The sequence below is a fragment of the Amia ocellicauda genome, chromosome 9, assembly GCF_036373705.1.
Source record: "Amia ocellicauda isolate fAmiCal2 chromosome 9, fAmiCal2.hap1, whole genome shotgun sequence".
Taxonomy (NCBI): domain Eukaryota; kingdom Metazoa; phylum Chordata; class Actinopteri; order Amiiformes; family Amiidae; genus Amia; species Amia ocellicauda.
The window spans coordinates 27,517,464-27,544,295 of NC_089858.1; the positions used below are offsets into that span (position 1 = coordinate 27,517,464).

General features: G+C 40.2%; 2 protein-coding genes and 1 long non-coding RNA gene across 4 annotated transcripts in view; 2 read left to right on the forward strand and 1 right to left on the reverse strand.

Annotated features, from left to right (window-relative positions):
* znf469 (zinc finger protein 469) overlaps positions 1 to 15,008 on the forward strand; it is a 303,856-nt gene extending 288,848 nt beyond the window's left edge. The window contains exon 7 of the mRNA XM_066713969.1: positions 942 to 15,008. Coding sequence (XP_066570066.1) covers positions 1,146 to 13,817 — 12,672 coding nt within the window. The 5' untranslated portion in view covers positions 942 to 1,145 and the 3' untranslated portion in view covers positions 13,818 to 15,008. The remainder of the gene's footprint in view (positions 1 to 941) is intronic.
* Positions 15,009 to 19,364: 4,356 nt separating this feature from the next.
* On the reverse strand, positions 19,365 to 24,955 carry LOC136758270 (uncharacterized). Its single transcript, XR_010819944.1, has 3 exons — positions 24,701 to 24,955; positions 22,875 to 22,988; positions 19,365 to 20,434 (listed from the first exon to the last, which is right to left on the reverse strand). It is a non-coding gene; the product is annotated as an uncharacterized LOC136758270 (long non-coding RNA).
* A 1,363-nt stretch (positions 24,956 to 26,318) lies between these two features.
* Positions 26,319 to 26,832, forward strand: part of zfpm1 (zinc finger protein, FOG family member 1) — a 100,051-nt gene continuing 99,537 nt past the window's right edge. For both annotated transcript variants that reach the window (XM_066713971.1, XM_066713972.1), the window contains exon 1: positions 26,319 to 26,729. In XM_066713971.1, coding sequence (XP_066570068.1) covers positions 26,690 to 26,729 — 40 coding nt within the window. In that variant the 5' untranslated portion in view covers positions 26,319 to 26,689. The remainder of the gene's footprint in view (positions 26,730 to 26,832) is intronic.

Genomic DNA, 26,832 nt, shown 5'->3' on the forward strand with positions numbered 1-26,832 from the left:
CACGGCATCAGTGCTTCCCCCTCCTGTTAATTGTATTTGATTGTATTTTAAAGAGCCAATGTGGATACTGGGAACTGGACATGACCCCCAAAGCATACACCTCAACACACATTGCTGATCAACAGCCCTGTCCCTCTGACTTGAAGAGGCACTCGCACAACTATGGCACAATTTACACCAGATTGTAATTGGCATTTTTGTTGATCCCCTCGCTAGTTAGTTAGGAGACGATGCTTGTTGGGGAAGAATGGAATGCAGATGAAGTTGGTTTAAGTTAATGCTGTATGTTTAAATTCAGGATGCTATTTTTTCTGACAGTTTAAAAGATTTATAATGTGATGTAATGCAAAATTAGTTAGATTTATCAGTCTTCAAAGAGAAGTCTTTAGAGTTTTTAGATACATGTTAAATGTATCTGTCCCTCAGATTGAGGATAGTTGTCATTTCAGTTGAAATTGTTTGGTGTTTTAAGGTTTTAAGAAAATATGCATTTGCCAAGTAATAATTAGGCAGAGCCCTCTGGCATTCAAATTCAGATTCAGGGTCCAGATGGCCCACCTATTATATGGAAAACTACACACCACTTTTCTGTAATATGCTCCTTTCTTACACTGTTCATAATTTGCTATTGCAGCAGGGGTCAACGTTTAGATGTATTATGACCAGTAGTAATTTTATTTGTTTGTTTGTTTATTATTTGTTACGTTTTATTTGTTCTTTGTTTATTTATTTGGGGGGGGGGGTAAAACCTGCAGCTAGATTATATATATATATATATATATATATATATATATATATATATATAGTATACCTTTTGTTGTTGTTGTTTTTTTTTGGGGGGGGTAAATGTAGTATACTTTAATTTCTAATCAGTCTGTCATTATTTATTCAATATTTTTATATGTGAGAGTTAACTTTTGGTTTTGTTTTGTTTTTTGCAGTATTGTTCTGGAGTGATGAGAAGACAGCAGCAATGTCGTCTGAGAGGGGATGATAGGGGGTGAGAGCACTTTGCCTCAGAGCGTCACCAGACTTCAGGGTCATCGATTGGGAGCAGAAGCGTGATGCCTCTGCGGGCCGCACACGAGGGATATATGCAGCAGTGCTAAGGACACGTCTGACACTTGGTCCTCTTGCTGGATATCATGACGGGAGACACTCAGCATGTTTATGCCATTAAAGAATCTGAAACTAACTCCAAACAGCAGGACGAGGAGACTTTGTTTGATCAGTTCAGTGACAAAGATTCAGGCGACTTCAAAAACAGCCTGCCCAAGAACTCTAATACCAACCCACAATCCAAGGCTGTCAATGGGGCCGAGTACTGTTTGAAGGATAAGGAGTCCTACTCACAGAGAGAGGCTGTGATCAGGCCTCAGCAAGCAGGGAAGATTGATTTCAAGTCCCTCCAGAACAGGCCCAAGTTTTCCAGTGACAGGACATGGCCAAGCAGCAAAGGCAGCCCCCAGTCCCCCAGCGGAAAAAGCAGAGGCAGAGACAAAAACAAAAAGGCTGGGAAAGGGGAACGCAATCCACAGCAGCTTTACAGGCTGAGCATGACCAACTCCAGGTCTAACCCCACCATTGGGATTGCCTACCCACAACAAAAAGTGACACCGCCCAAAAAGCTTGAAACCAACAGGGGTCCCATAATAGGCAGTTATCGGTTTCATGTGCCCAGCATACCGGAGCGAGAAGCGGAGCTGCAGCAAGAAGATCTCAACTATAGCAGATGTTTCCAGGAGGCTTCCTCAAACCTTACCTCCACGAACTATACCTCACATGCTTCTGGTGCTACAGGTGCTGCTGCCCACCAACAGCAGACAAGCCAACAGCCACCTGCTGTCCCTCGAGAAAATAGCAGCACACAGAGTGGTCACCTACACTACCCAGAATTCCAAGGAAACGGGACAAGTTCTTGGCATTCCCCTGAAAAGACATTTAATGGTGCTAACTATGGAGTTTCCTCACAGAAACAAAGTTTATTTACTGAAGGAAATAAATCAAATACTAGCTTCGGACCTATGCCGTTTCAGTACGGATTTCCATCATTGCAGGATTCCGCTACAGATTCTTTCTCTAATGATCAAAACAGCCATTCTCAAGACTATATAGACATTTCTCTGGCGAATAACCAGGTGACACACAGTACTTTTCCATTTCATTCTTCTGGGGATGGACAAGAGGAAAAGTTAAGTAATGGCCAGTTTGATAGCACACAACCAGATGGAAGAGCTTATCCTCAAGCCTCCCATTTGACACAGTATTTGCAGTCTTCTCAAGGGGCCCAGTCGTCTTTGCCTTGCTTCAAAGGAAGAGCAGATCTCTCTAAAGATGTTGACGGTCCCATTTCAAGCTCACACTCTGTAGAGCAAAAGCAGAACAGTTTCCCAGAAAGTCAAACTGTTTTCACACAAGAAGAAATCAGTTTGCACAACAGTGGTACTGCGTCAGTACATAAAAGAAGCCCCCCACCTAAAGACAGTGCTTCTAATCAAAGAATACTGACTCAAGGAAATTCCCTTACAAGAAATATTGCACAAGGGTCGACCTCCCAGATGCACTTTCAGGGCAAAGCTTATGGAAGCTCTCCAGTTAACACCATCCATACTGGAACAGTGCCATTCGACAAAAGCATCCCGAGTACAATAAAAAACCATGTCAGGATAACACAGGCCTGGGAAGGACCAAACAAGACATTCCCTCCCCCAGACCAGAATGCAGCACCTTATTCCACTCCATCTGAGAAACAGTATCAATTCCAGTGCCAGCCTGCTGTTGAACAAAGACAACACACGTTGAAAAATGGCAGATATGCTTGGCAGCAGATACATCTCACATCTGCCATGCCAAACCAGAATAGGATAGAGCTGTCCAGACAATTGAGCAACCAGAGCTTCCCAATCACTTCTTCCGAGTGGCAAGACAGCAACAAACCACATAAACACGCACCTCTAAACAGTCCTAGTGGTTTCCATGGCAAAAGGCAAAGCGAAGGTTTCACCAACACACGGCAGGAGAATATCAAGCAAAACTGCAGCACTTCAGCATTTCCATTTGAAAATGGAGTTAACAGTAGCACTCAAGCATGTGACTCTAGGAATAAAAAACCCTTCTGTGGATTGAACCAGCCATTGACCAGTGCATCTTCTAGAAATAATAACCATACACCCTTGCAAGTGCCACCAGTAGGATTAATATCCTCTTCTCCATACGAATCCCCACTGCCTTCACCTATACAAAACCCAGCCTCCAGTAGCACGTGCTCTACTCTTTCTCCAGTGTCAACAAGCCCTGTCAATATGAGCTCTGAGGACAGCCAGCTACCAATGGCAGGCCCACCCCCTCCTTTCTATCACCAGCACTGCCACCTTAAAGAGGGGAAGTCCTTGCAGTCCTCAGATCAGTTGAACTCCAGCCTTCACCATCTCCACCCTGATGTCAGCAGAAACTTTTCTCTTCCCCCGGAAAGGACCAAAGATGACATGTTTAACTTCTTGCACGACACAAAATTCTCAAAGCCAAATTCAGACAGTGGAAAGGGTTGTATGAATAGCTTTGGGGTCGATCATCCTCCGCCTCCTCCTTATTCAGCACATCAGTTGCTAGCCAATTCGCTAGCTGCCGCCAACCTGGACCAGCTTGATGTACTTCTCACCTGCAAACAGTGCGACCAGAACTTCAATAATCTGTCCTCCTTTCTCGAACACAAACAATACTGTGGACAGCACACAATGACTCAAAGTGATTTTAAAGATACGGCTAAAGTGGAGGAGAGTAGAAAGTTTCAGATGGACCTGACAAAGACTGCTCCATCTATTCCCACATTCCCATTATCAAGATGCCCATCGGATTTACACCTCTCTCTTTTAGGGCTGAACAAAAATGGTGAGTTACTTTCAGACGGCGATCCGAAGGATGATCCTTTAAAGCTCAACTTATTCAACGGGATGACAGCACTTCCTGTGTCACTTACTTCTTCAGATTTAGAAATAGATGATGCTAAGCTTGACAGCCTGATCACTGAAGCTTTAAATGGACTAGGCTATCAGTCTGACAATGCAGAAATTGACAGCAGCTTCATAGATGCTTTTACTGATGATGATCTCTCAACAGCAAAGATAACAGGAAGTGGACAGAGCACGAAAATGAAAGATTCTGCATTGTTTGAAAGTAAAAGCAAGCATGTTGCTTCTGCTGAAGAGAGGTCACAATTGCATTTGTATGACTTTGACAGGGACACCCTGAGCACTGAAAACAAAAATTTGGAAATTGAAACAGAAAAGAGGCCTAAGGACTTGAAAGAAGGGGAAAAAGACAACACTAAGGAAGTGTCTCATAAGAAAACAAGGGGACACTCCTTCTTTGAAAAATCCTCTGAACATAATGATAGGCTGAAGCTTGGGAGAAAGCCAATCAGTGACGGTATCACAGAAAGTGGGAAAGAGCCAGGTGTACTGGTATCTAAAAAGGTCTCTGATGGAAGTGGACTTAAAAGTTACCAAGAAAGTTCCTCATTAACAAGACCTGCGCCTCCCGATGTCTCCACTAGAAGCACAGTAACACAGAGATTTGGTGTAAAGGAAAGCAAAAAACGCAAGTCGGGGGGTGGGACTTGGAGCAAAGAACTAATTCACAAAATTGTGCAGCAGAAAAATAAGCTGCATAAGCTGCATGTGAAAGGAACAAAAAACCTACAGTTTTCATTAGTAATGGAGAGACTGGTCCCAGCACCACAGAACTCAAAGTTTGGTGAATATGACTACGTGTCTGATTCAGATGAAGAATCTGAGCCACTGAAAATTGCTAATCGTGGCCGCCTTGCTCCAGGACTTGGTGGCAGATCAAAATATAGCTATGGAAAGGAATACAAAGGGAGAGGTAGAGGTGAGAAAGAAAAGCCATGGAAATACAATTCAAAGGAAGGTTTTGAGAGTAAAATCATAGAGCCTCTTTCTCCACCACCCTTGAAAGAGACATCCAGCAGGAGAGTTAGGAGGAGAAGCAGCCGATCTTCTACAAGCAGTGATCTGAGTACCCCTGCAAGTCTTTCAAGTGAAAGTGTGAACAGTCCAAAGAACAATGATCGCACCGATTCTGACAATGAAAGAGGGCTCTCGGAAAAGAGAAAAGGCTCTGTTGACATTAACCTTTCGGATTCTTTTGAACATGAAACATATGAAAGATCACCACCAGAAGTACCCAAAGAGCCAAGTGCAGCTGTCCCTTCACAGTTTTCAAAAAGTACAAAGAAATATGGATCTGCCAAATTCCTCCTTTTTGCTAATAAATCGCAGCAATCTAAATGTATGCACTCAAGCAACACAACTACGGAAAGAGTGTTGGGGCCCACAATCAAAACATACAGCATCAACAAAAGCCTTCCAAGGTACAGCAGCAAAGGATCAGTTGTTAATGAAACATCTGAATGCTGTGTCAGTGCAACAGACAATTCCGATAGAACGGAGGAAACAAGCAACGTGACAAATGTTAATACAGCAATTACAACAGAAAATACATCTTTCAAAGAGACACTAACTGAGTTCCAAACCACTGAATCGACTAGAAAATCATCTTGCATTAGTGAAACAGTGCTGGATGCAAACTCAGACATTGCAGATTTCAACAAAAATGTAACAGATGATGCCCTGGCAACAGACAAATCAGGATTTGAAATCAATAACAGACGACTTCACAGTACAAGTGTAGTTTTATTGCCTGGGGAGGGTCCTAGTATTGTTCCTTTCGAGAGAATCAGTGAAAGTGTCTTTCATGACAAAGAATCGTTAAACCATTTTGACTGTGATGTTTTTCACAAACCAGCACCACTTGCCATTACCAGTGCTGATGATGTTTGTCTGTGCCCGGCAGATCTTCATGGTGGTGCAGTACCAAAGGACACTTCCAAGCAGGGCCCAATAACTTACCCCATTGAACCAGACCAAAGCCTGATGAAGTCACCACTTACATTCGATACTTCATCCATGTTTGGAGATCTTGCAGTGCCGAGTTTTGACAATAGCCTGTATGTAGATGTGCCAATGAACAAGGAAGGTTTTCATTCTTTCACTTCCAATAATGACAAAAGAGAATTATTTGAGCCACCATTCCCTCAATATTTAGGACAGAAAGACTGGAGTCTGATGGATGATGTAAACCCGATGTTACCTGATGACATTGCTCAATTTCAGGGCCTCTCTGAAAAAGCCCTGAATAAGAAATTCAATTCAAGTCACATGCCCTTGGCTTTGCCAGAGAAACTAACTGATTACAACACAAATTTCATTAGCAATATTTCTGAGGATGAACTAGAAATCAAGAGAATTGTTACAGAGCTGGAAAGCCAGCTGCAGACAACCAAACTAACCGGTGCTACTTCACTTGCTAGTGAAATCTCAAAACAGCTAAATTCAAATAAATTTTCACCTTTACATCTGGACCACGAAGCTGAAAGTGCTCAAAACATGTCTATGCATGATACTGGTAAGACTGCAGAATTGGCAGTTACCAGTGTTACAACAGATCCAAGTTTAGAAGAGCACTATGAGGATCCGGATCAGTCATGGTCAAGTGCTTTCCAGTTTGGGTCACTAGAAGGCCAGCAATGCCTTCATACACCAGTACATGCAGAGCCAAATTCTCCTGAGCACTTTTACAATAAAGAAGGCACTGAAACCCTTCAGTCAAATGTAGGAAAAGAAGCAGAACAAACAGAGAATGATGAAGCAAGGGCCACCTCTGCAATCAAGGGCCCACTGACAGACAAATCAGAAGAAATGTTGGAAAATCAAATGTATGCCGAAAACCTTATGAAAAGCCTGGAAGTTATTTCAGATTCCATCTTTAACAAGGGTTCCTTATCGGGTGGGCTCGAAGAAACACAAGTATCTCAATATCTAAACAAAGCACACAGAGGTGAAGAGAGTGCCGCTGAGCACAAACAGAATGAAAAAGAAGCGGTTTCTCAGACTGCAGCCGTTAAAAGGGAAGAAGCTCAGAATCAAAAATCTGAAAAGCATGAAGCACTTCTTTTTCCATTTGAGAACACTGATTGTTCACCTGATACCGATGCGGCACAGTCTCCGCAATCTGGAGGATTTAAATCAAGCAGTGCCAGAGCAGAGTCAAATGGAGTCACATGTAAGGATGTGCCAGTCAGTGAGAATAAAACCAAACTTGATGAAAGCCATACAACAGTGACAGTTCATGATACTGACTTAGAACCAACTGAGCTACAAATCACTGAAGAAAAGGCCAAAGATAACACAGCTATTCTGACTGAGACATCTGAGACTGACACCAGAGAGGTGGAGCACACAGACATTTCTGAAGACTCTTCAGTGAATCCTTTACAACAGCTAGAGCTGTTTGTAGCTCGCACTGTCAAACACAATGAGGAAGAGATGGTTATGCCTTCCTACCCTATGATACTGTGTGGCAGCCAAGTTGCAATTGCATGTGACCAGTCAGAGGTGAAAGAAGAGGAAATAAAAGCCAACCTCAGTTCTGTAGTATTAGATAATCCTGATGATAGGCCTAAAGACCCGGATATCGCTGATGCAAGCAATTCTTTAGATGGAAAGGGACCCAGCCCAGAAAGTAAACATGCTAAGGAAGGAAATGATGCAGCTTCCTTGGATCTTCAAAAATCTGACAATGATGATGAAATCCAGTCCACATCCTTTAATCAGGATGTACACAGAGAAACACCACCCAGGTGCACAACACCAGAAAACAGTGCTACTGATGTTGCAGTCTGTGCAGCAGAAGTGCAGAGTGAACCATTATCACCTTGTAGCACATCTATAAAGACTGCTCCTGAGCCGTTGTATAATTCTTACCAGAATTTAGTGCATGAGGAGCCCAGAGACATTGAAAGGGACTCGTTGACATTAACAGAACCTGATGTATTGGAAAGCAAAAGCTGTGATACACTTGTTAAGAATCCTCAACCTGAACCAGAAACTGAACTTTTCAAATGCAGTGAGGTTTCTGAGCCACAAGGACATTGTAGCATTGCTGAGTTAACTTTGCATCTCCCACATGATGAGGACCACAGAACTGGAAAAGAGAACAGTAGTGTTCCCAAAGCCATCTCCCAAAGTAGCCTTTCTCTGTGCAAGTCACCATTGCCTTCCACTGAACATGACAATGTGTTTGATCATTGTGATTCTCAAAAGATGTGGAATGCTTTTGATAGACTTTCCCCAATTTCTATGGAAAATGAACAGTCTCCCAGAAAGGACAGCGATGATATATTAAGAGCAAGCAACTCCAGTGTGACAGTTTCATCAGGGATGCCATATTCTTTGGTTGGTCTTGCACATATTAGCATGGACATACCTGAAAAGAAAAGCCTTGTCCTTGACTCTGAAATGAGGATTCATCCTGATCCTTCCTTGGTTAATACCCTCCAACCATCTGATTCCTTTATGACTGGAGAAGAGACTTTCAAAGAAACTCATTCAATGGATAGTCTTCCAAATGGACCAAGATTTGATTCTCTTTATGCGTTTAAACAAAGCCCATTGAATTACAAAGAAATTGCCGGCTTATCAAAGACTTTTGATGAATATGACAATGTGCAAGGAGCCTTAAAGGAATGCAAAGACAATCAGACTGTGTACAATAAAAGCCACGAAGAGACCTACAATCACTGTGATATGAGCCTCTCTGTGCCTTTGATGTGTAAAGATTCCTTAAGTCCAATTAGCCCTATGCCTGACAGGGACTCTACAGAGCCAACTGAAAATCAAAATATTCAAGTCAATCTTTGCTCTCCAGCTGGAGCTTTGCAAAATATTGCCAAAACAACTGCAAAGTGTTCCTGCCCTGAACTTCTGTGCACTCACTATAAAGAAAGCCATGTGGCTACAATTACAAATGCAATGCTAGAGTTTCCGTCAATGCCACATGACATCCACAATATAGACATTTGCCACTCGCCCCTTGAAACAATCGATTACATGGAATTAAATATTGGTCTTCTGAAGAAAGCAGATGCAGACAAACTGGAAGTGAAACCTACATCTCCAGCTGAACAAGAGACAGTTTCTCTCAAACAGGGTGCTTTTGATGGTCAAGAATCTCAAGCGCCTTTACTACTTTCTCCAGAGGGGTCTTCAGACATTCACACAGGACAGTCAGAGACAGTGAAGCAAAGAGAAGGCAAAGTTGAGCAAAACACAACTGAGACCAAAAGCATTCCTGATTTGAATGAGGTAAGGAGTGAGAGCACTGTTGCTAAAAAGAGCTCCACACAAGGGACAATATTGTGTGACATATGTTCTGCATGCTTCCGGACCGTACCAGGATTAAAAAGGCACAAGGCTGTGAAACATGGAGCGAAAAAAGAAAAGAATATCCCATCTATGGAAAAGAACTGGGAAAGTACAATGATCTGTGCAAAACAAAGAAGCCAAGAAGCTGTTATGAGAGAGAATGCATCTGTGAGTACAAGTAGTTTGCCAAGAAGTGGGGACAGTCATGTGCAATCTTATTCCTTAGAAAGGGAACAAAATGATTCTTCTATGCTTGTAATCAACCATGAAGGTATGGATAATTGCAGCAGACTGCAGACAGAAACCAATTTGCCTCCGTTCTTAGTAAACCAGGAAGAAATTAATTTAGTCCTGGCAGGAGCTGCAGTGGGGGGTGTAAGCGAGAAGAATAAGCAAAAGGCACTGGAGAGCAAAGGGAAACAGAAAGTGTTAACTCCAATGGGGAAGACTAAGAGAGCTGACAAAGCACAAAAAGGCAAAAAGGTAGATAATAACAGGAGCTATTTTGAACCTACAGTTGGAATGGCTGAACATTTTTCAGAGGATGTATTAAGTATGCTCAAAACTGACATTTTACAAGCAATTACACCTAATTTTCCTGTCAAAGCTCGAGGACTAGACCGAACAGACACACTTTTGACACAACCAGAAGAGCAAACTAGACCCAATGTTAGTGGAAGCCCCAAAGTAAAAGAGGATGCTACCTTCGCATTCAAACAGACTGACAGTGTTGACAAACCAGAATTGGTTGCAGTATGTCCAGAACAAACAGAACTGTGTGAATCAGCTCAAATGGTTGGGCAGAATGAACCAGAAAGTCCAATTGAGAAAGGGTTAGAGTTAATGGAATTTGCAGGTGACAGAAGTGAAGGTGACAGAATGTGTGGGCTGTATGAACTGGAAAAGCCACATTTTGATGATGTGAAAAATGCACATGAACAGCAAGTGATTTGTTCTGGAAGTACAGATATCCTAGAAGATTCAGTTAAGCTAAAATGTTCTGAGACTTCCTGCCCCACAGACTGGGGGGATCCACCTACATATCCTTACAAAAAGCCCTCTGCAAGCATCGCTGAGTCACAGGCAGACCTTCAGGCATTGCTGGATGATGAAAGCACATTCTCCCAGCTGTTTCCAAGGGATGAGCAAATGATTAGGAAAAAATGCACGAGGGTATATGGAAAGAGAAACAAGAAAACAAATCTGCCCCCTGATCTGTCTTTACAACAGACACCTGCCTTCCTTGCTAAGTCTGTGGATAACAAAGAACTTTCTGAGAGTCATGAAAGCCCAGCGTTCGTGAGCAAACTGAGGGACCAATGTGAGTACGAGACTATATCAATTGATGACGCTATAATGTTGGACATGTGTCATAAAAGCACTTTAAAAAATGACAGCCTTTCTGCTTTTGATAATATAATCCACCCAGCAGAGGCAGATACAGGCCTCCAGACAGAAGATCCAATTGACAAAGGAGGTGTTGGTGTCAGGGAGTTTCTTTGTCAAGAGGATGAAACAATACATAATACGTCTGCTCAGTGGAATCACTCCAAAGACCTATTGACTGATATTGTTGCCAAAAGTGTATTGTCCCTTGATACATCCACAGCTTGCAAAACTGAAGATACAGACACACCCTGCCATCAGCAATTATCAGATGCTTCAGACTCTCAAGCCAGTGTGACAGATAGCCACGATAACACCTCTCATTTTCACAACATAGATATACAAAATTTAAACACCAAGTTTCAGCTCCCTGACATCAAGTTTTTTGAGTCAGGGAAAGACAATGTAAATGCCGACATTACCGACAGTGACATAGCAGGCAGCCAAAGTATGAAGCCAAGCAAGAGGCCATTGGAACGCAAAACGAGAAAACGCAGCGAGGCCGGCATTAAACCAAAAGACAAGCAGTATAAATGCAAGGCTTGTTTCACCTGGTTCCTCACCATTGGGGAGTTAAATTTTCACAAGCTCTCCCACAACCCTTCACCCCCTCCAACCTGCTACATGTGTGTGCAGCGGAAGTTCAGCTCCCGAGAGCAACTGAGAGATCATTTGAAAGAGAAGCATGCAAAGAACAAGGCAGGGATATGGACTTGTGGGATGTGTCTGAAGGAGATCTCTGATGTTTGGATGTACAATGAGCACCTGAGAGAGCACGCCACTCAATTTGCCAGGAAGGGACAGGCTCAGAAGTCTGTGCTGGGGCTGCCTGGCTGCTTCATGCAGGAAACAGCAGTGAAAAACTTTCTGAGTTCTATCATGCAACGCCGACCAAGCAGATCGGTTAAAAGCGATGGAAGCAAAACCCCTGCTAAAGAAGGGAAGGCTGCAAAAGAGAACTTAGAGCAGGACCCCAAGGCCAAAGATGCAAGTGAGACAGCCGTCAAAAATAAACTTAACTCTGGAGGAGGTGGAAAGCATACCACACAGGTCACACAGACACAATCGGAGGATATGCCAAAAGTAGAAGCATCCCAAAAGAGTGTCGTCATGCATCCAAATTGCAAAGATCCTTCCAGAGACTGTCACCATTGCGGGAAACAGTTCCCCAAACCCTTTAAACTTCAACGGCACTTAGTGGTCCACAGCTTACAGAAAATATTTCTCTGTCATAAATGCCCCATATTCTATAAGGAATTACAAGAACTCAAAACGCACCTCAAAGATGAGCACAGTGTAATTGAAGAGCCGGAGGTCAAACACACCACACTTTATGCATGCGAGCTGTGCGCGGATGTCATGCACGTTATTAAAAAATCTTTCATTTGCAGCACTTGCAATTACACTTTCTCAAAGAAAGAGCAGTATGACCGCCACATGGAAAAGCATCTAGCAGGTGGAAGCAAGACCTTTAAGTTCAGAGGGGTGATGAGACCTTGCAAAAGTCCAAAAGATGAGGAATTTGAGCTGCAGACCTCTTTCAAAAAGGAATACATGCCGCCAAACAAAAAGCGGAAAATTTCTTCTGATAGCTTGACCGAGAACAGCTCTGACAGTGGCATTGCCAGTATGGCTTCACTGCAGTTTAACTCCCATGGAGAAGTGCATCTTTCAAAACAGACACAGCCTGTGACCTCCGACTTCTTCACAGAGACTGTGGACAACCCTCACTCCAGCCTAGAGGATGTGAGTGTGAAAAGTGAAGATTTTGCTGAGGATGTTTCAGAGCTTGTGGTTGTGATGGAGCCATCGCCATTTGTCACAGAATCTGAATCACCTTGTCCATCCCCTGCAGGGCCTAAGACTAACACAGTGGACTCTTCTGCTTCTCCTGAGCTTCCTTTGGCAGAAGAGGTGAGCACAGTCTGTGACGGAACTGCCGTGAAGTCAGCAGAGACCTGTGACATCCAAATTGATGATGATTACTGCGACCAACAATCAAAGCAGTGTGACTCAGTATTAGCTGTTAACGATAGAGGGGCAAGGGGAGATGAATTCAGCAGCAGTGATTCACAAACTCAGTCTGAGAGTATCAGCCAAATGAGAGAAGAGCTCCAAAGTCTTGAAGCCTCAAAGGAGGAAATGGACTCATCTGTGCCAACTAAGACTGTATCAGAAACACCTGATCAGAAACACCAGAGTGATGCCAGTAAGAATGAGGACTTCAGAGAAAGGTCAGAATCACAGAACACATCAAAACAGGACAATCTTTCCCAGAGGACTACAGACATTAAGCAGGATGCTGCTGATGTAAGATCTGACCAAACAATAGAGGAAAAGCAGGCTTCTGGTGATGCACAAAAAAACGAATGTGAACAAACAGATTCAAAGGCAGCCAGCAGCAGTGAATTTCAAACTTGTGGTCAAACTTCATCCAGGTCGAGTGAAAACGCCAAACACAGCACCGACTACACCAAAGTTGTTGTTGATGATGTGAAGCTTTCCACGGGCTCTCAAGGACTAGCTGAGCCTGTGACAAGCTATTCAAAGCCTAGCACTTTGAATGTGGGCAAGAGTGAAGAGAAAGACTTGCTGTGTCTGAAACTTCAGAAAAAAAGGAAAGACTTTAAGATATCTCAGAGCTCAAAGGTGTCTTCCTCCACTCGGGAAAATTTTGATTCAGAGATGAGGAAGAAGAAAATTAGAGTCCAGAGTCCTGCCAAAACTGAAAGCACTGGGAGCTATAAGAAAGCAGACATTACTAATGACTACCCAGTGCTTGCATCAGTCAGAGATGACATGGCAAGCAACAAAATCCACCTGAAGCCCAAAACTGGAGGGATTAACATGCAACCAAAGAGGAACTCTTTTGAGAGCTATCCCCCAAAGAAAGCAGACTTCCGCCATTTGAATGGGGATTTCAAAGGGAAAAAAGGCATCCCTGGAAGACCTTTGCATTCTTCTGCATCTAAGGGATCACTTCCTTCAGTGAATAGCTCCATGAACAAGTACAGACCTGTCTCAGGAGCCAGATCTGTTGAATCTCACAACTACAGGACTGCAGAATCACAGAACCATCTCCTGAGCCAATTGTTTGGCCAAAAATTAACCAGCTTTAAGATTCCTTTAAGGAAGGACAACTCTGAGTAATGTAACAGATTTGACTTGTGGGGGATGCTGTGAAAAGAAAAAAAAAACAGATTCTTGAAAAACATCAAAGTGTTGAACTCGGCAGAATTATTTCTGTCTCTCGTTTAAATGAAATTGCATGGCTGTCTGTGAATTTTTTATTTTTTTGCTTTATGTCTACTAATCTTTTCCTTTTAATTCACCTGTTTTATCATGCAAATGTGCTGACTTTGATGTCGAGAATGAGTTTATGAACTGAAAATGTAATCGCTTCGGAGCAGACCAGGTCGTCGAGAGAAATGTCTTTATTTCAGAAGTACTGAGGGTTAGATACTACTTAAACATGTCATTCTCCCTTGAGACTGTGTCCATTTCATATTTAAGAAATAAAAGAAAAAAGAAAAGAAAAAAATACTTGAAGATGAACTGAATTCCAAATGCATGTCAGTGTAGTGTTTATAAGGGTTGATATATTTTTTAGCTCTGTAACTTCACAACACACAACTGGGCCAATCATCACTCTGTCCTGTATTGTCCAGAAACCTCTGCATTATGTATTCTGTTATCTTACTGTATTAAGGTGACATTCATTGTATTAGCTTTTGTATAAACAATACCTGGTGCTATATTTTTTGTTATATATATTTTTTTTGTAATGTGAATACAGATTTCCTTAACAAAGGGAACATTTAATCTGTAGCAATTACCTTTTTCAAGCAAATATGCTGATATCCTGTAGCTTTACAACTTGTGTATGCTTAACAACAAAGTGTTAATCGTTAGGGTTTTAAAGGAAATGGAAATCACAAAAAGCCTTTTGAACTTAGAATTCAAACTCAGGTGCAAACAAGGACAGTTCATATTTTACTGATTATGAAAACCAAACTCCCCAAGTAAGGAGGTGTATCCATGCACTGATGCTGTCACACAAAAACAAACAAAGTACTTTGTGTTGGTCCTGCAATCGTTAGACTTTTTTTTTTTTAGATAAATAAAAAGGTGCTTTATTATATTGTTCATATGTATCTTATATTGTATGATAATGTAGGTCATTTTACTTTCGGTGCAATGCATAATGTCAGAAATTTTATTTTAATAATGTGCAACAGAAACAAAAAAGAGAAAAAAAATGGATACTTGCAATTATATGTTTATGTTGTAAGTGTGCTACAAAGTGCCTCTTAAAAAGTTGGTTATTAAAAAAGAAAAAAAAAGCTACAATTGTGTTTGGGTGTTGAAGTGCTTCATTAATCCTTTACTTTGTGTTCTGCGGAATCAGCCATTACCAGGAAGAAGGTCCCTCGTTGTCTGTTCATCATCTGTGTGTAAAATGAATGTTTGAAATGTATAACGAGCAGGGTAGATGTCTACTTCAGCTTCACATTATTATACATAATAGGAAATTATTGTATTATTATAGTTCAATGTGCTGGATTTACTGGCACAGCCTATGAAGTGTTTGTAAATGGTTTCAGCAATTCACTTAAGCAGGTGTTTAATATAGCCCTTCTACCATTATTATCTAGACTTTGTGTAAATCAAGGCAGGAAGGGTTTGTGTGCATAAAACCAGCTGGTATCAGAAAGAATCCACTGCTCTTCCCTCGATAATAGAGGCTACAGTTGCACATTTGCAGAACATAGACTTGTCTCTCTGAATGAAATACAGGACACTATATTGACTCTGTCTTTAAACAATGTAACAGATTATATGAAAATGAGAAAATATGGTCTTATAAAGGCTGGTGTTAAACACACACTTTGGAGGTATTCACCCAGGAGGAGTTTCTAAAAGGTTTTGTTTAATGTTATAAACATACATGGATAAAGATACAACTGTTAATATGTGTTCACTATTTTGAGTAGAAATTGACTAAATGCTTTTCTTACTTTTGGTTATTAATGTAATAAATTACATTGTGTAGCTGTTTGTATAATAGTTTGCATTAGGTGAAATGTAATATGTTATCAAATTCTTAAATTATTCTCTTATACACCTGTTTAAATTAGGCTTTAATATGGTTATCTGTTTTTGTTTCTGTCTAGAGTATCAATTGGTGTGCTAGTTATTCCAGGTAACTAGCTTGTGTAACAATTTCTCAAATCTAATTAGCAGTGATTATCAATGGTTCATGTTACATGGAGAAGAAGAAGAAGTATTCATCCAAGAAGAGAGAATATATGGCCTTTAAAATAATAACAATAATAATAATGGATTTATTTCTAGCAATACTTACATACTTTCCTATTTCTGTTGGAGTTAATTATAACTAAGATTCTCTCTGACTCTCTTGCTCTCATTTGCAGAAGTAGTTTTTTAATAATTATTTTTCAAGTGGGTGATGTTAATTCCATTGTAATTTTCTAAGAATCTACAAAGTCTTCTAAAATATTTATTCCACCAGTTGTTTTCATCTGAACTATTCTGTGAAGAATAGAGCGATGGGAAAGCACAGTATACAACAAGTACATAAAATAACCAGTGCAGATATATACATAAAGAATTTAAAAAGTCCAGCACTTGACAGATGATTTTGTGTTTCCAAATCATATTGGTATAAAACAAAAGACAATTAGATGTCTAAAACCAACACCTTAAAGTACAGATTGATTGATTAATACATTTATTTGTAGTGGTTGAAATATAATCAAATGGCTGTCCAATTTGCCATGTGAAAAAAGACATTGATGTAAATATTGGCATAAGGGGGATTTATTTATTTTATATTGAGGAGGGGTGTGAAGCTCTCATCTGAGGTGAGATGTGGTTTCTGATTGCATGTTAGTTCTTTGAAAAGTAGTAAGTGTAAATACTGGCTAATGCAGCATCACAACTTTGCATTGATCACGAGTCACTCTACACTTCACTAACAAAAAGATCCAATCTGGAAACAAGTCAAGACTGATTAAGTAGGAATATTTATGAATATATTAAATTGAGGATAGGATTATTCTCTGAATGTTATCTTCTGTCTTTAAAATACATGGGTTGTTTGTTCCAAGAAGCAAACAGTTCATTTTCAACATATAGCCACTAGGGGTCATATGTTCTTTACTAAAATCTATTTTGACTGAAACAAAACCACAGCCAGAGACATGCAATTTCCATCTTTCAGGGGGCAGTTCTGCTAATGCGTTTGGTTCAATGAGCAAGTAGAACAGTTTAAAAATGGTAAAAATGTAATTTGTGCATTATCTCATTTAGATGATTTAATCATAAACTAAAATTCAATAAACAATGCGGGAGAAGAGGAGATCTTTTGTTCAACAGAGCAGTGCCTCAGTTTGTTTCTCAGCCCTATATTTGTAAAATATATGATAGACTTAGGGGAACAGTCAAATCGTCTGAGTGGTGTTTCATCAATTTCAACGTTTCCCTTCAACCAAAGTTGAAGCACAATAACAATCCAGGAAATTGAGTAATAATACAAAAAAAAAAAAAAAAACAGAATGTATTTGCACTAGACAGAAATTGGATCATTGAAAATAAATATGTATGCCTTTGCTCATGGCCCCCATTAAAAACAGAGGGAGATCATTCTATCACCCAGAGTGCTCTGATATAGTAGGGACTTGGCTAAGAGGAAGCAATTCATTTAAATTATGTAATATTTATATCGGATGTTTAAAGCATTTAATAGACCATTGACAAGTGCAGCCTGTGGTCCTAGCCAAGTTAAAGTTATTTACAGGCAGAACTGTAGACTTGAACCAGTTCATCTTGCAGTCTGACATTTTTCCACAGCAATTTATGCCCTGAGGAAGTTGATTTGCTTGGTTGCTGTAGGTAGAGTAAGTTTTCATGTGTGTTGACTCTTATCTGGATTGTGGTGATGCTTGTGTTTATGTGCCCAACAATCTTTCTATTTCATTTTATTTGTACATGGGAGTTAGTACCTATCATACATACATGGGTTTTGGCAGGTTATAACCTATTAGGAATTTAATACTGGTATTTCAGTGGGATGCTGAAGTGTTGGTGAGTCGTCCCCGGTTCTGTGGATGTCTAGTAAAAGCAGATTTTGATGCTGGCCCTTTATTTAGAATTATACAAGATGCCTGGGAACATTGTCAGTGTGAGATAGCACAAGCCACGTGCTGGAATCTGTGCTATTGGGGGTTGTAAATAAGACTACGGATTAATTTGATTAATTGATAGAATTATTTTCTGTGCCAAGTCCTTTGTTTATTGAGGCTCTAAACGCTTATGTTTTTTAATCCTGCCGTGCATTGCAAAGAGGAGATAAAGCCAGCAGGAAATAATTAAATATAAGAAGTGGAAGAGAATTGTTACAGCAAATGGAATGCTGACATTTTCCCTGCCTTGGCTTTCATTTCTCCTCCCCTCTCGCTCTCTCTCTCTCGCTCTCTCTTTCTTTTTGTTATTTTTTTTTATTTGAAGCTCACTGTAGAAAAAACAAATCAAAGCAAGGTAGAATGCAGATTGTGTGTCTTACACTGGTACTGCCATGCAAATTATCTTTCAGCTTCCTGTTCAGTATGATTTATAATTTACTGCACCTAAAGAAATGGCATCCCAGTAAAGCAACATGGTTACAGTCTGTGTTTTACCCATTGTCACTGGTGTTGCCATTTCCTGCATTTCTCCATCTGTGCTGCACTTACATTACTCGGTTAAAGGTGGCACTGTGTGCAACATAGTAATTAAGTCTGAGGTGAATTTTAATTGCTGCATTACCGCATGCTTGACATCAGTCTTTTTTCACCATTCCTTTATTACGATGGCTTTTAATCAGCTGGTCAATTAAAGATCTTGAAGAAAGAAAGAAATGTAAATCTTCAACCACAAAATCAATAGGCTTTTTTTCTCCCATCATTAAGCTTCATAGAATTATTCTGTGTGTATGTATATATACCGAATGAGGTCTCAAGGCCATATATATATTCTCATTCCACATTCATTCTGATGTATTTTCAGAATACATGGTGTTTAAATGTATTAAACTAGCACTGACTCTTTGATCATTGTTATCTATGCCTGGATATGTTAACAGCTCCATGAAGCACAGACAGCCTTCAATAGTTTGGCTGCACGCTCCCTTGGGGAAAAGTGCGCACAGTTGGTCGAATTCACATTGGCATCACTAATGGTAAAGTAGGGCTTGATTATCATTGTGCATAACTAGAAGACATTGTGATAAACTATGTGGAACTGATTAGAAAATTGCCCTAATAAAATACATTTAGATTATAAATATCATGAGTTGTTGAAATTGGGGCCACTTAAAGTCTGATTTAACAGGTCATTATCCAATGGCTTTAATTTCCAGAAAGCTAAAAGGGCTTATGGCCATTTTGTAAGAGTAACTATCATGGTTTTTATTTAGATGTTTTATTTATTTCTCTGTTGCTTTCATTCAAGATAGATATCAGGGGTTTGTAAAACTCAATGTATATCAAACAAGGATCTATTTAAGTAAATATTTATGTCTAAATATTCTTAATATATTTGTAACATATTTAGTTAAGTTAACATCTTAAAGTATAAAGAGGCTGTAACTTCATTAGTTTCTTCTTTCCATTCAGGAGTGGGATTTATAATCTTAAGGATTGCACTCATTCCTAAAGTAAACTATTTTGGTTAATAATTGGTTAGATTTTGTATATATACTGTATATATATTTATATACAATGTGTACAATGTCTGCACAACTGAGGCTGATTATACTCAGCCTTAAAGTACATAAATGATTAAGAGGGAAATGATCATACAATAAAACTGGGTGTGAAGAACAATTACAAACTATACAACATGTCTCAGTAGACAGACAGAAAATTCAGAAAGAAGAAAGCACAGCGGTAGACAGCAAGTGTTGATCCGAGTGTTGGGGTTGTGAGATGGGAAACGTGAGCACTTCTGGGATGATCTGGCACAATGAATCCATCCTCATTGTCCCAAGCCTTCTCTGCAATCACCACTCAATATTACAGGAACAGCGCACCGCCCAGGATGTCTCCCAGGTGTGTCATTCTGTAGCGAGGCACTGATCAAAGCAAGCGTTGGCCAAATACGATATTAGGGCCAGGTTTTAATAAGGTCGCGGAGCTGTTTGTTATCTGGAAAACAGATGCTTTCCAATTTTCTTTGCCTAGTGAAAAGGTCAGGAGCGTCACCAGCCATGCTGTTAGCAGCTGCTTTCCTGCTCATGTGGGAAGAGAGAGACTTGTGGAATGTGAAATGTACCTTGTTTCACAAATTCAGAAATGTGCATGTGTGCAAAACACATCTGAGAGAAAAGGGACATTTCTGTGTACATTGTTTTATTACTTTTTTCTGTCCTGTAGGTGGGCTCTGCAGCCTCCTCTTGCCTGGTGTAACATGAAAACACCTCTGCATTAAAACCACCACCACTGTAATAAAGACATCTGACATGTATAACTATCATCCCTAAGGCCCAGGGAGTCAGAGATGAAATGGTAGTGGAGCATCTCATCTGTTTCCAGGTATGAAAGGAAACTGCCAAAAGAGAGACACGCCAGCTCTTTCTACAACCACTAGAAGATGCCAGAACAATGTTGCAGGTCTCTGAGCTGGTGTGCTTGAGCTCACATGAAAGGCAAGAGCGTAGCTGTGTGATGTCTACACCTTCTCCAGCAGCTGTGGTGTGGTTCTGCCACCTGAAACCAAAGACATAGAAATAAGAAGAGCTGAGTATTTTTGAGTGCAGCTTTTTCCACTGATATATCTATGTAGGATTATCTTTGTCTTTTTGTTTGTTTTTTCCTGAGGGCTCCCCTGAGATGCTAAGTCTACTAAGTGTCCTGGCCAAAAACAAAAAAGCAGTATAAAACTCAGAAGTATGTTGTTTTAGATGACCACAAGAAATAATGGAGAGAAATGTAGGGGGAGATATATTTTTTCAGACAGGAACAAAACATAAATGGTGCAAAATGGTAGCGATATAGAAAGAGAAAGCTAGACATTATTGAATCAATCTATTTTGCATACACTCTGCATTTCCCTTATACATGTTTACTGAAGTATACCATGGTAAAACTGCTGTAAGCAGGAAATCATAGTTATGGACACAGGTACAGTAAAACATAATACATACCACGGCAAAACCATAGACAAACATTGGGAAAATGGGGAAATTACCCTGCAATATTATATATATATATATATATATATATATATATATATATATATATATACAAATTGAAACTTGTTTCAATTAAGAATATTTGTAGTTAAAAATGTGTATTGGTGAACATAAAAGTATTCTCTTGATATGCTGCAAGACATTTTCTAAAAAGGCATGTAGGGATGCATTTTATTTCTGATTAATTTATCGACGTTTGTATTCTGCTGCAGAGGAAATCGGATTCCTTTCCTTTAGTTGTCCATGTGGGATTCGGGGATATTTTTGCAGCAGGGTTTTTGATGATCAGGGATTAAGCACTGACAGTCATCTTCAAATCTATTGATATACAGTTTAAATTACATATATATATATATATATATATATATATATATATATATATATATATATACACACTCACCTAAAGGATTATTAGGAACACCATACTAATACTGTGTTTGACCCCCTTTCGCCTTCAGAACTGCCTTAATTCTACGTGGCATTGATTCAACAAGGTGCTGAAAGCATTCTTTAGAAATATTGGCCCATATTGATAGGATAGCATCTTGCAGTTGATGGAGATTTGTGGGATGCACATCCAGGGCACGAAGCTCCCGTTCCACCACATCCCAAAGATGCTCTATTGGGTTGAGATCTGGTGACTGTGGGGGCCAGTTTAGTACAGTGAACTCATTGTCATGTTCAAGAAACCAATTTGAAATGATTCGACCTTTGTGACATGGTGCATTATCCTGCTGGAAGTAGCCATCAGAGGATGGGTACATGGTGGTCATAAAGGGATGGACATGGTCAGAAACAATGCTCAGGTAGGCCGTGGCATTTAAACGATGCCCAATTGGCACTAAGGGGCCTAAAGTGTGCCAAGAAAACATCCCCCACACCATTACACCACCACCACCAGCCTGCACAGTGGTAACAAGGCATGATGGATCCATGTTCTCATTCTGTTTACGCCAAATTCTGACTCTACCATCTGAATGTCTCAACAGAAATCGAGACTCATCAGACCAGGCAACATTTTTCCAGTCTTCAACTGTCCAATTTTGGTGAGCTTGTGCAAATTGTAGCCTCTTTTTCCTATTTGTAGTGGAGATGAGTGGTACCCGGTGGGGTCTTCTGCTGTTGTAGCCCATCCGCCTCAAGGTTGTACGTGTTGTGGCTTCACAAATGCTTTGCTGCATACCTCGGTTGTAACGAGTGGTTATTTCAGTCAAAGTTGCTCTTCTATCAGCTTGAATCAGTCGGCCCATTCTCCTCTGACCTCTAGCATCAACAAGGCATTTTCGCCCACAGGACTGCCGCATACTGGATGTTTTTCCCTTTTCACACCATTCTTTGTAAACCCCAGAAATGGTTGTGCGTGAAAATCCCAGTAACTGAGCAGATTGTGAAATACTCAGACCGGCCCGTCTGGCACCAACAACCATGCCATGCTCAAAATTGCTTAAATCACCTTTCTTTCCCATTCAGACATTCAGTTTGGAGTTCAGGATATTGTCTTGACCAGGACCACACCCCTAAATGCATTGAAGCAACTGCCATGTGATTGGTTGGTTAGATAATTGCATTAATGAGAAATTGAACAGGTGTTCCTAATAATCCTTTAGGTGAGTGTATATATATATATATATATATATATATATATATATATATATATATTGTTCTATAGACAGACAAGGGAGACAGGTTGAAACTATTTGGAAGCACTGCAATGACAACTTGGGGGTCAGGACTGTGTTGAGTGCAGGACACCAGTTACAAGGGGGGGCAGTTTTATATTATGTTCATTCCCAGTAGCAAAATCCACAAACAAAACTAGGCTATTGTAAAGGCTGTGTTAATTTTTCTCAACAACAGTCCCAATGTTCTATATATTTCTTTACATGAAGCCTGAGCTGCTTCTGTTCTCTAAATCAACACTCTGAATTCCCTGAAAATCGGTAAAGGTAACTGACATTATTTGAAGCCATATTTTTGGCCATCATAGCCAAAACAGCCAACAGGGAAGTCTGGTGCAATGTAGGCAGAACACCACTAGGGGGCTGTATGCCATCTTCCATTCCAGGTATCTGTGTGTAGAAGAGCCAGGCAATCAAAGAGTGTATGAGGGCACAGCCTGCTGCTTTAATAATAATCACCATCACCATCATCATTATTACTTTTTAAACTAAGAAGTCTCAAGCTGGTCAAAAATAAAATCATCTTCATATGGACAAGTGTTAGGCCTAAATGCACATCCATTAAAGATTCCCAATTTACCTTGTTCCAAATACCTTCTACATATAGCAATTAATGTAATGAATATAATAATTATTAAAACACTTTGTACATACATTTGAATCTGTCTATGGGATGGCCCCAGCAGTAGATTCCTGAATCATACATTATTTATATTAGGGCCAATCCACTAAATTTATACAAATTCAAACATAATTGCAATAATAATATTACATCTTAAATGTAATTCAGTGCATGTGTGAAAGATTACTGCTGCTGAATGAACAGGCTGAAACCACAATCCCTCTGGCATGTGAGGGGGTTTAGTCTACAGGGGGCACAATATAACTCCCTGAACAATTGCACCGGATTGGAACAAAGTGACGGTTTTCAAATATATATTACATTCTATTACTTTTATTATTATCATGATGTTCTTGATCTATGCAAAAGTACCAGTTATTATGCGATATTTCCAATCTTCATATTGGGAACAATGTCCTAGTTCAGTACTACACAAGACAGTCAAGTGTATATAGTATCAGTCTTAAAAAACAATGCATGACATTGGGGTATAGACAAATAATCAAAACTAATGCAAACACATGCCATATGCTGTTTAGTCCAAATACAAGATTAAATGTAAAAGGACTAACTGAAAATATACAACTTACCATATCTTACTCTGCCTGAAATACCATGAAAAAAAAAAATAACTATTGTTTTTTTGTTTTGTTTTTATGGCCTGATTTGTCTTTCTTTTTGATGCAATCTTGCACCATTGATTAGCAGCAATCAACTCCTAACTGCATTCTTTGAGAGAAAAACAACTGTTTATCACAGTTTTGTCCTTTAACTCTCTGGTCCACAAATCAATGTAAATAAGGCTATCTGGAAACGTGATGCTATAATGAGATGAGAGAGAGCTGGAGGAAAGGTGTTCAATAATCACAGAGAGCTTCTATAACTATTGGGCTGCGTGTTGATAAGATGCACGTAGCTAACTTATAAACAGATTTTTGACAACGATCAATGCACTGTCCCGGTGAGCATGTTAATCATTACACATAATAGAACTGCTTCCGTTAGACACACGAGGCAATGCATAAGGAAGTTAAGTTAGGTAGACTAGGCTTTTATTTTCCCCTCTGACCTTTTCACATTATAAAGGGTCCAGAGGTGTGATGAGTAGAGTCTGCTTTGTTCTTTTCAAAACCACAATATATATATATTTTTTTTTCACACAGCCACTGAGATAAATGTAGTACAATTGTGAGCTGTGACTTATTTCCGCTGTGTGATCAATCCATATTAATTATACTGACTACTGTTCAATAATTATTTTTCAACAAGGGAGGGGAACATAGCTTAAATGGACACATCAAGAGACTATAAAATTACAATAGACTACAGAAGATCAAATGCAATATTTTCTCCTGGGGCAGTCAGTATCTTCCTTTAAAACAAAATGTTATAAATACATCAATATATTTTTTTTAAACCTGCTATTTTATTTTATATAGTAGCCATGTTTTGTTCTTTTGAAAAAGAAAATAGTACTCACCAGCATTACCTACTTGACCTATTGTTACATGCTTTGCTTTGTCATTTTTGTCTCATCTTCTGTGTGTCTTTATGTCCTTAAAAAGGCAGTCATTTCTGAAGCAGGTTTTTAGAGGGTTTTTTTCTTAGGCAAAAGCAAGCAAACAGCCACACCCACAGATTTGTTACTCAGCACTGTTAACTGTGCCAAGGTTAAAACAAAAGCACATGTTGAATTTTAAAGTGTGTTAACCGTAAGTGCCTTTTACAATATCAATTCACCATTTTTCTTTCTCCTTGTGTGTGTGTGTGTAAACAAGACTATTTGAAAGGCATGTATCATGGATTGTAAAGAGAAGTTACACAGTGCAAAGGTTACAGATTGTAGTGTGAATTCAAATGAAATATGATGTAACATAATTCAATTATTAGTTAGAAAATGCAGTGCAGGAAAATATCAGAATCAAACAGCACTGTGATATCAATTAACTTTCATAGTCAGTTATTATTTTAATATTTTACGCTTTCCTAACCCAAAACTGTAACTTTCATGGTAAAGTGGAAAGGGATTAACTTCAAATGAGCAGATCACATGATGCACATAGTACATGATGCAAAGTACCCCAGAGCAACTTTGTCAGCCTTTATCTTGCTGTGAGTTAGGGGCAGAAAGTCAACTGGGCTGATTTCAATATGATCCACGACATCATGCAGGGTATGAGCAAGCCTTACTGAAAGTCTAGGACAGTCAATCTGCACAGTGATTTGGTAGTTTGCTCCTGGTTTTCCCATGCTGTATTGCATTTACTTTGCTGTGCCATGTTTTCCCATGGATCGTATTATGGTTTACTATACTATACCTCTGCCTGCTTTGCTTAACTGTCCTGTGGTTTTCCATGGTACACAATAGGAAACCTGTAAGGGAGCTGAGATTCTACATTTTGGACAATGCATAAACAGTTAGACTATTTCAGTAAAAGCTATGGGAACACCAATAGCCAACTGAATGCAGTGTAAACCGTTGCATTGATCGTGTTGTCCAGATGTGGACAGCACTCTTAAAAGTGGAAAACCCCATCACAACAAGCCTAACATCTCAAATTAAAAGCAAATTCTTCTCTGTATCTGTCTCGCCTTGCCATTATGTATTGCTTATACAGTATTGTAGAATTTTCTTTGCATATGTAATAATCACATTTGAAGTTATGCCGTCATTCAATATTCTGCTAGTTGGGTTTGGACTAAAATACGGTTTCGCATTGAGAGATAAGCAGGCAAATGATGAGGGTATAGAGGCAGATGTATATTTGCATCTACATGTCATTGACGTATCTCCCAAGTAAATCAAATAGAACAATTCATATATCGATCAAACTGGTTATATCTGTAAATCCTAAATGCATGTGCCATATTGTTTCCTGAAATCCTATAAGAACTCTTGAATCATCTCAACGTTTTATTTTTATTTTACTATCGGCTTGTTCTTGCTAAGTGAAGCACTGAGAAGCAGCGCCGCGCTCCCTCAGACGGGGGCGGAGTCGGCCCGCCTCGCTGTGAAAACGCTCTATCAAAGCCAGGCGGCGTGCGGCGTGACGTCAGACGCAAGGGGCGGCGCGGGGGGCGTGTCCGCCTCACGTATCAATGTCCCTGATTGATGCGCTCGCTTTCCATTCAAAACTACACGCTGGTAGTACGGCGGGGGTGTGGGACGGGCGAAAACAACAACCACCACCACAATCAAAACACAAACACCGGCCTGCGGGTACTGCCAGCCCCTGCCCTCCGCCGACACGGCCGATCCAGGGGCGGACGTACAATCCTGTGGGAGGGGAGCCAAAGACGGAGTCAGCTGGATTAGCAGCAAAAGTAAAGCCAGCTGGTCCACAGGTACTGAACATTACAAAGTACAGGGACATGCGGATATTCCCGGGAGCGGACAGAGCGCTGCTTGTGTTGTAGTTCAGAGAAGATCCAGCCCGGCCAGCCCCCCGACCCTGAAGGAGGAATAGCCATGTCCCGGAGGAAGCAGAGCAAACCCCGACAGATCAAGCGTAAGTTCACTGACGTTGCCGGTCTGTATTGCGGCTGATCCGGTGTGACGCCCCGGCGGCGGTGCGAGATAGTTGGGCAAACTGCTGTAATGAAGATTGGCAG